The 11,669-nt window shown below is 34.9% G+C and overlaps 3 protein-coding genes across 22 annotated transcripts; 1 reads left to right on the forward strand and 2 right to left on the reverse strand.

The window, feature by feature from the left end:
* Nucleotides 1–387: 387 nt before the first annotated feature.
* On the forward strand, nucleotides 388–9,495 carry LOC110853315. Of its 20 annotated transcripts, none has more exons than XM_035854221.1 (14): nucleotides 388–1,088; nucleotides 1,212–1,269; nucleotides 1,328–1,609; nucleotides 1,681–1,778; nucleotides 1,869–1,938; nucleotides 2,029–2,048; nucleotides 2,109–2,164; nucleotides 2,255–2,299; nucleotides 2,555–2,927; nucleotides 2,989–3,034; nucleotides 3,147–3,403; nucleotides 3,510–3,925; nucleotides 4,021–4,084; nucleotides 4,155–9,495. In XM_035854221.1, the coding sequence occupies exon 14, from the start codon at nucleotides 5,285–5,287 to the stop codon at nucleotides 7,913–7,915; it is 2,631 nt and encodes an 876-aa protein (XP_035710114.1). In that variant the 5' UTR covers nucleotides 388–1,088; nucleotides 1,212–1,269; nucleotides 1,328–1,609; nucleotides 1,681–1,778; nucleotides 1,869–1,938; nucleotides 2,029–2,048; nucleotides 2,109–2,164; nucleotides 2,255–2,299; nucleotides 2,555–2,927; nucleotides 2,989–3,034; nucleotides 3,147–3,403; nucleotides 3,510–3,925; nucleotides 4,021–4,084; nucleotides 4,155–5,284; the 3' UTR covers nucleotides 7,916–9,495. The 20 variants fall into 20 exon arrangements, with proteins under 20 accessions (XP_035710114.1, XP_035710116.1, XP_035710112.1 ...); XM_035854223.1 differs by having other exon boundaries at nucleotides 2,755–2,927; XM_035854219.1 differs by having other exon boundaries at nucleotides 2,021–2,048; nucleotides 2,255–2,927.
* Nucleotides 1,317–2,758, reverse strand: LOC110853235 (probable deoxyuridine 5'-triphosphate nucleotidohydrolase). Its single transcript, XM_022101488.2, has 3 exons — nucleotides 2,746–2,758; nucleotides 2,570–2,659; nucleotides 1,317–1,771 (listed from the first exon to the last, which is right to left on the reverse strand). Exons 1-3 carry the CDS (start codon nucleotides 2,756–2,758, stop codon nucleotides 1,317–1,319), a joined length of 558 nt encoding a protein of 185 aa, XP_021957180.2.
* LOC118436386 (baculoviral IAP repeat-containing protein 3-like) lies at nucleotides 8,033–8,724 on the reverse strand. The gene is made up of 2 exons (XM_035854384.1): nucleotides 8,357–8,724; nucleotides 8,033–8,278 (listed from the first exon to the last, which is right to left on the reverse strand). The coding sequence occupies exons 1-2, from the start codon at nucleotides 8,708–8,710 to the stop codon at nucleotides 8,033–8,035; spliced, it is 600 nt and encodes a 199-aa protein (XP_035710277.1). The 5' UTR covers nucleotides 8,711–8,724.
* Nucleotides 9,496–11,669: the final 2,174 nt, after the last annotated feature.

An 11,669-nucleotide genomic window follows, 5' to 3' on the forward strand; every position in this document is an offset into this window, starting at 1 on the left:
TTATTTAGATTTTTTTCAGTTTTAGGTACTCGTGCGCATACAGCAATGCCAAAAAAATAAGTCGGTAGAAACTACTGCTTTAATATTGTGAAAATAATAAATGCAAATTATTTTCTGGACGAAATCATGACACGTGGAAAGTTTACCAAAGCCGCACGCGTGCGGCTTAAGTAGCATGACTTCAATACTGCGTACTGCAAAGTAATCCTACTTTCACTTCACATTTATTAATCTCGTTCAAGTAGTGAAAGTGAAAAGGAGTGATTTTGTGTGGAAATGTGAAAGAGGATAAAATTTTCTACTATTTTCGAACCCAATGCTTTTTATGTACATATGATGATCTTATGGTCGCACTTCCGCTCCAGCGGAAGTGCGACCAGTGAAAGAGAGAAAGTTTACAAAATATTAAAATGAAAAAAAGTTTCTTCTACTAGCAGTTTCTTCTACTAGCGAGGTGCTTCCGCACCCTAGCGTGCGGATGGGAGACCAGTGAAATAAAAGCTCCACCAGGAGAAAAAGTTTTCTCTCCGAGCAGCTGCTGCTACAAGGAGCTTGCTCATTAACTAATGTAAGCCATGCACGTTATTCACTACTACTAATATCAACTTAAATGCAACGTGCAATTTGCAAAGAAAATATTCACATTTGAGAGGAGATTATTTTAAAAATAAATACTTGCAAAAGTGTGTGTGTGTGTGTGTGTTTGTGTGATGAAGGGTCATACAGGATGGAGATTGATATCAATAAATTGTAACAACAGCACCAAAGATAGGATGATAAATGAAGGTTTTATTTTCTGGTAAGTGTGTAGGTTACATGAAATATATGTACATATGAAAATACGCATGTTTCATTGCAAAATATTTGCAAAATTAAGCTTGGTATGCTTAGTTCATTAATTATTTTAGATTTTAGTTATGATTTTCATTATTATTTTTTCTTTCTTTTCAAGTTACATATTCCGTCTTACTGCAACATTGTGTCTTACAGCGGAAAGTGACAGTAACTCGACCAAGAGAGAAAAGTTTCTTCCACTAGTAGCTCCAACAAGGAGCTCGCCCACCAACTAATGCAAGCATGTTCTTCAGGTACAGTTCAATATAGGAGACATTTTATGTAACAAATATTAACATTTTTGATTACATTTATTTCAGTTATTAGATTAAATATTTGGATTAAGTTTGTGCGTGTGTTTTATTTATTGAATCAAGGGTCGTGCAGGAAGGATGGTGAAATTTTAACATTAGCTGCGAAGATATTTAAGTTTAAGTAAATTTTACTTAGTTTATATTGAATATAGTAAAAATTGCTCGTTTTTATTTTCCAGAGGAGCCATATCCTTTGGCTCCACGCCGAGAAGCTACAGGTGCTGTGGTGGTAATAATTTCATCAAACGTAGACTTCTTCAACGGTCCATTATGGAGTTTTATAATCAAGAACTGAGCAACGCGATCCCCAAGTTCAACTTGATATGGAAGTTTCCCATGGTTGATTAGCATAACCCCCAAAGTTCCTTCAAAATCTTCATCGACCACGCCCCCCATGACGTCAATTTTATGCCGGAACGCTAACCCAGACCTTGGTTTAATCAAACCAACATGGCCCAACGGTAATTTAACTTGAATCCCAATATCCATCAATATCATTTCCCCTGCTTTAAGTAACGCTCCGGATTGACAGTACAAATCATAACCAGCAGATTGAGGGTGCAACTTTGTTGGAAATTTACTTTCAAAGGTCTTCCTAATAAAGTGGACCGTTCTATAGTCATCTAGAAGGTTAATATTTATACATTTTTTATTTAAACTTCAATTGTTAGTCAAACTATTATAATTATCGACTTATTTTTATATATTTGAAATATGTAGGAAATCAACTACTACATTCAATCCATATAATGAGGAGATACCATCAAAACGGGATACCAAAAATTGTCAGGTAAAAGAAAGCTTTCTTTGGCTTGGAAAATCGAAGTCATAGCTACGTTACATGATTTAACAAATTTTAATTTTCTTTGGAGTGTTATAGGCAAGAAGTGAAAAAACTGTGTATGTCCCATTATATAATCGTTATTTGAAATAATTATAAGATCTTCCGAATTTTTATAGACGCCCTGATTAGAATCTACTTCCTCTGACCAACCAACTTGTTCAGCTTAAGAGAGGTAAAGAAAAAATAGATTTCAGTTTAATTTTGAAAGGATTTATGGGATCCAGGTAGTATAATCAGGGTCTGTGTCAATCTTTGTTTGCAGGGTATTGCAAGCTGCAACCAACGATTGAAAATATTTAAACGACAGGTTTGTCCCTGTGGTTTGATTCTTTCTGATGCAGACATAAGCCTGCCCATTTTTTCTCCAAGTTTGGAGTTTTAGCCAAAACCCCTGACCTAGCTGGCCCTCCCAATGGACAATATTTTGTCCACTAGGATCGTCACTCCTTTCCCCTTCGGGAGCAAAATTAAGCGAAATAGGACCTTTGTAAGATGATGAAGGCACATATGCTTCATATGTGCATCATCATCAGCTCTGGAGCTGATGATGATGAGCTTGCAGGAGGAATCGTAGTACGAGCAACAGGAACAAGCGCCGTTGAAGGAACAGGAACAGCAGAAGGCGGAACACTCTTGACTCGACCTCTCTTCTCCGCTGGGGACTTTTCTGCAATTAATAGAAATAAAAATTTAAAGCTTATGATTACAACAAATTTCCCTATTAACATTTTAAAATAATTATTGACATCTTACCCTTTTCAGCCATCTTCCTCTTGTTAGCGGCGGCAGCAGCCTTGACTGTCTTCTCTTCAGGACCAGTGTAGAACAAGCTTAACGGGTTTCGACGAGCGGCATCTAGCTCCTTCTTGGAAGCAGCGTCAACCTTCTTCGCATCAGCTGCATTCTCCCTTGCTTCCCGTCGTCGTTTCTGCTCCGTACATAAATCAACCTTTTTCAGTTTAACAACTGGCTCCAGTTTCTTTGATTTGGTTGCAGGTTCTTTGCGCTTTGACTTAGGCACTGCATGCAAATCATCCACGAGGTTCAGCCCTGATAGTAGAAACAATTTACAATTAAATTAAAAATGAACAATAAGTATATGACCTAATAAATCAAATAAAATATCTTACGTTTTTGCGAATGTTCATTTGCAGGAACAAAATCAGGATCCTCCTCTGGCTCAGACGGAGAATCCTCGTCCTCTTCGTCTTCATCCTCCTCCTCATCAGTGAAAGGTCCGCTTGGTTCCTCCTCATCATCGTCTACGACGAATCCAGCGTCAAAGACTTCAGGTTGTCGACGGTGAGAAAGAAGAAAAGCTCGTGCGTCCTCAGACTCTCGACTTCCTGGCTTAGCCTCCTCTAAGATTTTCCGTGATCTTGCCACTGCGTTTATCCCTGCTAAAATTTACGTAAATATTGGAATTTATTTAAGATTTCAAGTTTATATTTTATCAACATTTGAAAATTTTCCTAAAGCTTGTTTAGTTTCTTAAAATTATTTTATTTGTGTTTTAGGAAAACTTACCGAGACATTTTGGAGTTTTTAAAGTTTTTATTTCTTCTTTGGAAATCCTTTGCACGTAATGTTGAAACATTGACTAACTTGCTCATTATTTTGCCAATTGTTTTTATAGTCTTAGTAATTTACAAAAAAAAAATTCCAAAATAAGTACATACCGTAAAAATGTAATAACTCCCTAGGGGTTACTAATTCAATTATTTACAAAATACGGTTAATAGTGGTAAGTGGTAATTAATATTTTTTACAGTATTGGAGTTGAAGTGATGGTATGTTTTATTATATGTAAACACATTCCTGGTATTAAGATATTGACGTCACGCCGAGATATAAAAAAAGATGTTGTTATACATATTTTCTCACAAGCATTTTTTAGAATACACACTTCTTGACTTTGATTTTGGAAATTTTGGTAAGTTATTTTTTATTTATTTATTATTTTTAAATTTCCAAGTTTAAATTTATACAATTAATTCTCAAAATTTGTTTTTTTTTCTCCGTGCTTAGTGTATGAGTACTTCATTCGGAGCAACCTAATAATAGTTGAGAGATTTACATCACAAAGAAAATGGTGAGATCACTTAGACAAGAATGTGTATAAACTGTTGATAGTTACTGAGATTGTTGTTTTATTTTGGCAGGCTCCTCGTATTAAGACGACAACATTCCAATGCTTGAAATGTTTTAGGAGATTCTTAAATCGTCAGCATTTTGCGTCACATTTACTAAGGCACCGAGATGAAAACAAGAGAAAATTGTGTCAATATTGTACCATGTCATTCAGGTCGTCTAAATTGTTAGAAGTACATATGAATACTTATCATAGATGTGAATATTGTGACTTCTCAGCCAACATTTTTGATCTAGAGCACAATGAAGCTCATAAAAGAGGAGTTATAAAATCCATGAAATTTGATCAAAGAGGAAGAGGGCTACGACTGAATGCTTTCCCTTTCTCTGAAATTGAAGCCTTTCAAGGCTTTATGAAAACTTACAGATTTAGAAATACACATGAGGATAATAATATTATTTCTGTTAGAGATTTTTTTAATAGATTTAAGTTTAAAATTAATCAGATTCTATTTCACAATGTTTCAATTTATAATAGCATTAAGTTTCAAATAACGCTTTTGTGTAAATTTAAACGTATTCATCCAAGCGTGGATGAAGAAGAGGTAGAATTCATGGAAACAACAGAACAATATTTTAATTCTTCTCTTAAAATTATCCTCAGTCCCCTCTACATTAATAGAATCTTTTGTGACATGGTTAATGAAATCGATAATAATGTGGAAATCTTCGAACGAAATGGCAGTGGTTGGATATTAGATGAAGTGAAAGGCTGTGATATACAAACAGCTCAGTTTGAAATATTAAAGGGTGGATGTTCGTGCATCATTCCCAGCCATCTGAAAAATAAGAATGCCATTGTGAATCCCGATAATAAGGAAAATGATTGCTTTGTTTCAGCTTTTCTGATCTGCATGCACGGAGATTCAGTAGATAACAGGCATCGTGGAAGAATATCTCAATATGAAAAATTTAAAACTCACTACGATTTCTCTCCGATTTAAAGTTTCCAACATCGTTGAAAGATATCATAGCATTCGAAAAGCGGCACAAACATATTAAAATTGGTATTAATGTGTTTGGTATTGATCAAGAAGAGCAGCTTAACGTTTTACGCCTAACACCTTATGCAAATAGCAGAACGCATAAAATCGTAAACATTCTATACATTCAGGATGCTTTTAAGCAACATGGGCATTACATGTCTATCCTGAATTTTTCTCGCCTAATCAACAGACAGGGACATCATCGAAAATTTGTTTGCTACAATTGTTTGAATACTTTCGGAGATGAAAAGCGTCTTGATTCACATCAGCAGTTGTGTTTTGAGTTTAAAACTCAAAAGGTTTCTGTTCCTTCAGTCGTTGATGGAAAAATTCCATTCTGCTCTTTTGAGAGTAAAAAACTTAGTAATAAACTAAAGTGTAACTTTGTGATGTATGGAGATTTTGAAGCAATGCTCACAGACGATAATACCAGTACGACCTCAATAGATAAACACAAAATTTCAGGATATAATCTTGCAGTAATTGGCCCAAATAAGAAACTGGTTCATATATCGAAATATCGTGGTCCAAATAGCATTGACAAATTTATAGATGAAGTGAATCTACAAGCTAGCTTTTGCATACAAAGGAACAAAATCCATATCGCTATGAAACAACTTTCTCTAGAGGAAGAATATGATTTTTCTATGGCAGATTCCTGCCACATTTGTGAGCATGATTTTGATCACCAATCTATAAAAGTTCGAGATCATGATCACAATACTGGATTATTTAGAGGAGCTGCTCATAGAGAATGTAATGCTTCGTATATTCAAAAAGTCAAAATCCCTGTACTTATGCATAATTTTAGAAATTATGACTCTCACCTGCTGTTAAGTTCAGCAACGAAATTTGGTTCTGGGAATACGTTCGTTATCCCTCAAAACTCTGAAAAATTTATAGGCATTATTTGTGATAAGTTCATGTTCATAGATTCTTTCATGCATCTTCCCAAATCTTTAGATACTCTTGTAACAAACCTTCATGCAAAACCCGAAGGCTTTGATGACAAGTTTGGTATAATGATACAACATTTTTCAAAAGAACGGGCTGTAAAACTCTCAAGGAAAGGTGTCTATCCATATTTTGAGTTTTATAACACCCTCACTTGTGAAGGGATTTCACAAGAGGATTATGATTTTGGTAAGTCAGTGTTTGAATCCGAATGCACTGACCTGGGTTCGTACCACGACATATATTTAACAACAGATGTACTTCTGTTGGCATGCGTTTTTGAAAGCTACAGGGATATGGCAATTTCTAACTTTAAGCTTGACCCTTGTCACTATTTTAGTCTCCCAGGCTTCAGCTGGGATGCTGCTCTTCTGAGTACAAAAGTTAAGCTAGAACTTGTTACTGATCAAGACATGTACAATACTATAGAGTCTGGCATTAGAGGAGGAGTATCTATGATATCTCATAGATATTCTGAAGCTTACAACAAGTATATGGAAGATTATGAAGAAGGAGTCAAGGAAGACTCTTTTCTTCTTTATATTGATAAAAACAACTTGTACGGTGAGGCGCTTCAGCAGCCTTTGCCTGTTTCTGATTTTCAATGGGAAAGTCAAGAGTTCATTGATAATTTAAGTATAGATGATATTTTGGCATGGGGTGATGAGGATGAAATCGGTAGAATTTTGGTTGTCAATTTAGAATATCCCTGTGAGCTCCACCTGTTGAGCGAGCACAACGAATATTCACTAGCTCCGGAGAAAATTACAATTTCCATGAATCAACTCTCGAAGCATCAGCGGGAGCTTTTAACTTCCTATAACATTAAATATTCAGAAAAGCAGAAAAAATTAGTTCCTCATTTAGGATCTAGAAAAATGTATCCAGTGCATTATAGAAATCTCAAATATTATTTGGAGAAGGGAATGGTATTAACAAAGATTCATAAGATAATTAAATTTGTTCAAAGGCCCTGGCTTAAAGATTTTGTAAACCTTTGTTGTGATTTACGACGAAAAGCTACAAACAAATCTGAGCAAGACTTTTTCAAGCTAATAGTTAACGCAATTTTTGGACGTAGCATGATGAATGTTAGGAATCAGCAAAATGTATATATAGTTAATAGTATTGAAACAGCAAAATACTATTCCAGGCTTTCGAACTTCAGAAAATTTGAGATTCTTTCTCCAAACTTGGTACTTGTTTTCATGAGTAAACCTAGTATTGTATTGGATAAGCCAATATATACAGCGTTTTCGGTTTTAGATCTCAGCAAGTTGTTTATGCAGGTTTGGCATTATGACAAGATCAAAAAATGGTATGGAATTAAAGCCAGGTTCCTTTTTACAGATACGGACAGCTTAGCCTATCAAATTAAACCCGCTGATCTTTATGCTGATTTAAGACTGGTGAAAAATGATTTTGACTTTAGTGATTTTGACCACACTCATCCACTTTATTCTACAGAAAATAAAAAAGTGATTGGTAAAATGAAGGACGAGAGTAACGGAAAAATCATGTATAGTTTTGTGGGTGTTTCTCCAAAAATGTATTCCTTTGCAGGTAAGAATATCCATAAGATTGCTATGAAAGGAGTCAAACAATCTTTAGTACGAAAACATGTAACTCATAAAGCTTTTATGGAGACTTTGTTTGAGCAAACAAAATATATGTGCAGAATGAATTTGATTCGTTCAAAGAATCATAAACTAACAACTGCAAATTATACAAAAGTAGCTTTGCATAGTTTTGATTCGAAACGTTTTATTTTACCCGATGGAATTAGTACACTTGCTCACAATCATTTTTTGATTCCTACGTACAACAAGTAAAATATTTAAAATTAACAAGTACCAATTATTTATTTAGTGAATTATTGTACAGTTTAAACATAACAATAAAATGATTACAATTACAAATATATAAATAATAAATAAAACATGTACAGTTTAAGGTTTGAAAACTTTTGTTATTCCCTTAATTTGGCATCTACAAATAGGACATAGGTCTTGGGTAGTAGAGCATGGAAAGCAGGAGCAAATGTGACAACATGGAGTGAACATGTAATTAGCTTCTTCGAGTTTACACACCGAACACAGAAATGTTTCCATCAGGCTATGAAGGAGTGTAAGAGTAGCATTTTCTTGATTTTCACCATTCTCATCCTTTGACGAATTTATTTGTTTGCATAGACTCTGTAATAAAAAAATAATAAAACAATAAAATAATTATTTTGATAAAACTGAAAATATATAAAAGCATTACAAAATTACATTATATTTTTGGTAAGTATAACTTTGGTCTAAATCCTTCGATAAAATAGTCTGCAATTTAGGTTTGTGCAAAGAGAGGAATGGACAGTCACTTGAATGAATAGAGTGTTCAATCCAGGGATCATCACTTGGCAGCCAATTATGGATTATTATTCCACAATAATAACAAGAAAGCTGATCTCCATATCCAGTAGAGTAAAATCCTGCTTCACTAAAATTTTTGGGATTTTGCTTACATTTTCCGGTCCAGTTTTTGAATGTTGCTAAACGATCACTATTTAGACACATATCTTTGTTATCAATATCGTATGGTTTATAGACCAGAGTTGGAAAAGTTTCATCTTGGAGAACCATGTTTAGTATTTAAAATAAATACGGAAAACCTTATCTGATTAGAACTGAATCGCATGAGCTCTGACACTACAATGAACATATCACTAATATGTCGTACTACTTTAGCATAGTTTATTAAATTATTAAAACAATTTTTTTACACAAACCAGACCTCAAAGTTAAGAAGGAATTTTTTGTTGTTGTTGTTGTTCAAAAACGAATACCTCAGTCAAAAGCCATTCTATCATGTGGGAAACCATATGAAGTCTTCTGTCTTGATGTAACGTCCTTAGTGTTGCGAGGTCTTTGGGGAATTCCCGTTGGAGTACGATATGGGTCAAAGGTTTTATTCAGAGCATCATTTTGGTTTAACAGTTCCCATGCACTGAAGCTCGACAGCTTATGAGCACTGAGCGTAGCTGTTTGTTTTAGAGGAATAGAATCTAAGGTACCCATAAGATCATTTCTCACTACAGTTGAAAATAGAGCGGCAGGGACATTTAACATTTTACACACTCTCAGGAATCTGTTGATTCCGTTTGGGGATGTGGTCCATTTCAAATCTCTAATGGAGTAACTCATTAAATCCGAAATGTTAGAGTCAGGTTCAAACTCACTTCCCCAGAAAGTTACTCGTCCTGATTTATCCCATTTTATCATTTCAGGATGACACTTTAAAAACCCGAGCAAATTGTGAGCTTTATTCATTTGAGTGGTAGGAAATTCTTTCAGCATTTTTATATCTGATTCAGATAACGTGAATTTTTCAGGGGAACCAACTGGAGTAGACTCTGTGCTAGAAGGAGTTACAGGTGGAGGAGTTTCATTAGTGGAGATAGTATTACTTTTTCCTATGGATGATTTATCTTCACCAGAAACCATTCTAACGGAAATAAGTTTATCTAAAATGTCTTTCAACTGATTATTTACACGTTTCATTAAACTACTGTACAATTGGACTTTAATATCCTCCGAAATTAAGGATCCAAAAACTGATGTAGCTTCCTGATCCTTGTCCGTAAAAAAGTGAGTTTTAGCATGCTCCATTGTGTTGGTCTTTTTTAGAAGCTGGGAATACTCGTCTTCACTAACAACTCTCATTTTTTGCGACATTTTAATATTTAGTTTTTAAAACCCTAAGTGTGAACTAATCGCTCGTCCTGCTATTGCACCAAGAGCTGAAAGCACGGGTGTCATTAAGAATGGAAGAAAACCTCCTTTCTGTACTAAATGTTCCTTCTTGCTTTTATGTGATTTTGACTTTTTTGATAATTCCCTGATTTGATCTTTGTGTTTGTGTAATTTCTTTCTTGTTTCCTCGTCTACTTGAAAACGACCTTTTAATATATTTACAGCAATTTCACTTAGTGCTCGTATCTCGTCCGGGGATGCTTCCTGAATGATCTTGCTTGATAAATCGTTGAGAATTTTTAATGCTTTAGCATGTGAGCATTGCGCGTTGTCAATATGGAATGAGAGCGGACCTAGGAGTAGGTGTAGGTAAAATGACATGATTTTTCGTTTATAAGTAAAGACTTTTCTTGATAACTTCCATTATTCAACTGCTTAGCGTACGAAGCTTCATACAGTTTTTATCCTTTTTCCAGGGCACTACTAATAGTCTAAAAAATGAAGCATGTTCATGTATTTCACCACGAACACTATCACCGTGTGTTAGAGAATCAAATTGGTAAAGGCATACCCGTGTTTAGAGGTTATAGACAGAAAGGAGGTGGTCTAGGAAGTATTCTGGGATTTATCGGTCGATATGGATTACCGCTCATTACCAAATATATTCTACCTCATGCAGCGCCTGCAATTATGAGTACAGTATCTGATATTACAAATGGTCAATCAATTAAAACAGCCCTAAAATCCAATGCTATTAAAATGGCTAAAAAGGTTGGAAAATCTATTCTTAAACCCCAAGCAGGAGCTGGATTAGGTTCTAGAAAACGAAAAGCTTTACTAGGTGCAACGTCAGAAGAGTGTAAGGTGTTGCACGAATCACATCACTCGTCCAACCCAAAGAAATCTAAAGCTTCATCCGTAAAATCGGGCAACAAGAGAAAAACACCAACTGCACCTAAGAAAAGAAGATCAATTTTTAGTAAACGGGATATATTTGGATAATGGCATTAATTAACGAATTCTCTCAACCGTCTATTAGGGGACAAGTAGAGTTATTTGGTCTTCCACCTACAGACACAACGGTTGAATCCAGTTTCTACGCAGAATATAAACCTGTTGTAAATATACAAGATAACGATGCAAAAATTGATTTCCGAATTACTGGAAATGCATCGCAATATCTTGACTTGTTTGACCATTTCTGTTATCTTAGAGTAAAAGTTGTTGCATCGGATGGAAAAGATTTACCAGCAGCAGCAGAGGTTAGTACTTCTAACTTATTTATGCATTCCCTGTTTTCGCAATGTGATGTTAGTATAAATAATCAACTTGTTTAAACCAGCAATACCTGTTACATGTACAAAGCTTATTTAGAAACAGTTTTGACATACGGAACTGATTACATAAATTCCCAAGCGACTTGTCCACTATTCTACAAAGACACTGATAATGGATCGCTGAAAGATACTAACACAGGCTACAAAAAAAGAAAGCAATGGATTCAAGCCTCGAAACCGGTGGAATTAATTGATAAATTAAAATTTGACCTTGCTTATCAACATCGATATATTTTGAATGACACAACAGTTACCACTAGCTGTTGAAACGTTTTCCCTTTTGTGCGGGGCACTTGCTTCAGGTAGTCCCGCGATTAATCCCAAAGTAAAATTCCTTGATGCGAGTCTATTTATTAGAAAACATGTTTTATATCCTAGTATTGTCTTGTCTCACCAAAAGCTACTTGAAGGAGGGCATAGTGCTCGATACCCCTTCAAAAAATCAGAAGTAAAATTTTTTTCAATTCCAAAATCGTCACAATCCTTTATCGAAGAAAACGTTTTCCTTGGTA

Source organism: Folsomia candida, unplaced genomic scaffold (genome assembly GCF_002217175.1).
Source record: "Folsomia candida strain VU population unplaced genomic scaffold, ASM221717v1 Fcan01_Sc008, whole genome shotgun sequence".
In the NCBI taxonomy this organism is placed as follows: domain Eukaryota; kingdom Metazoa; phylum Arthropoda; class Collembola; order Entomobryomorpha; family Isotomidae; genus Folsomia; species Folsomia candida.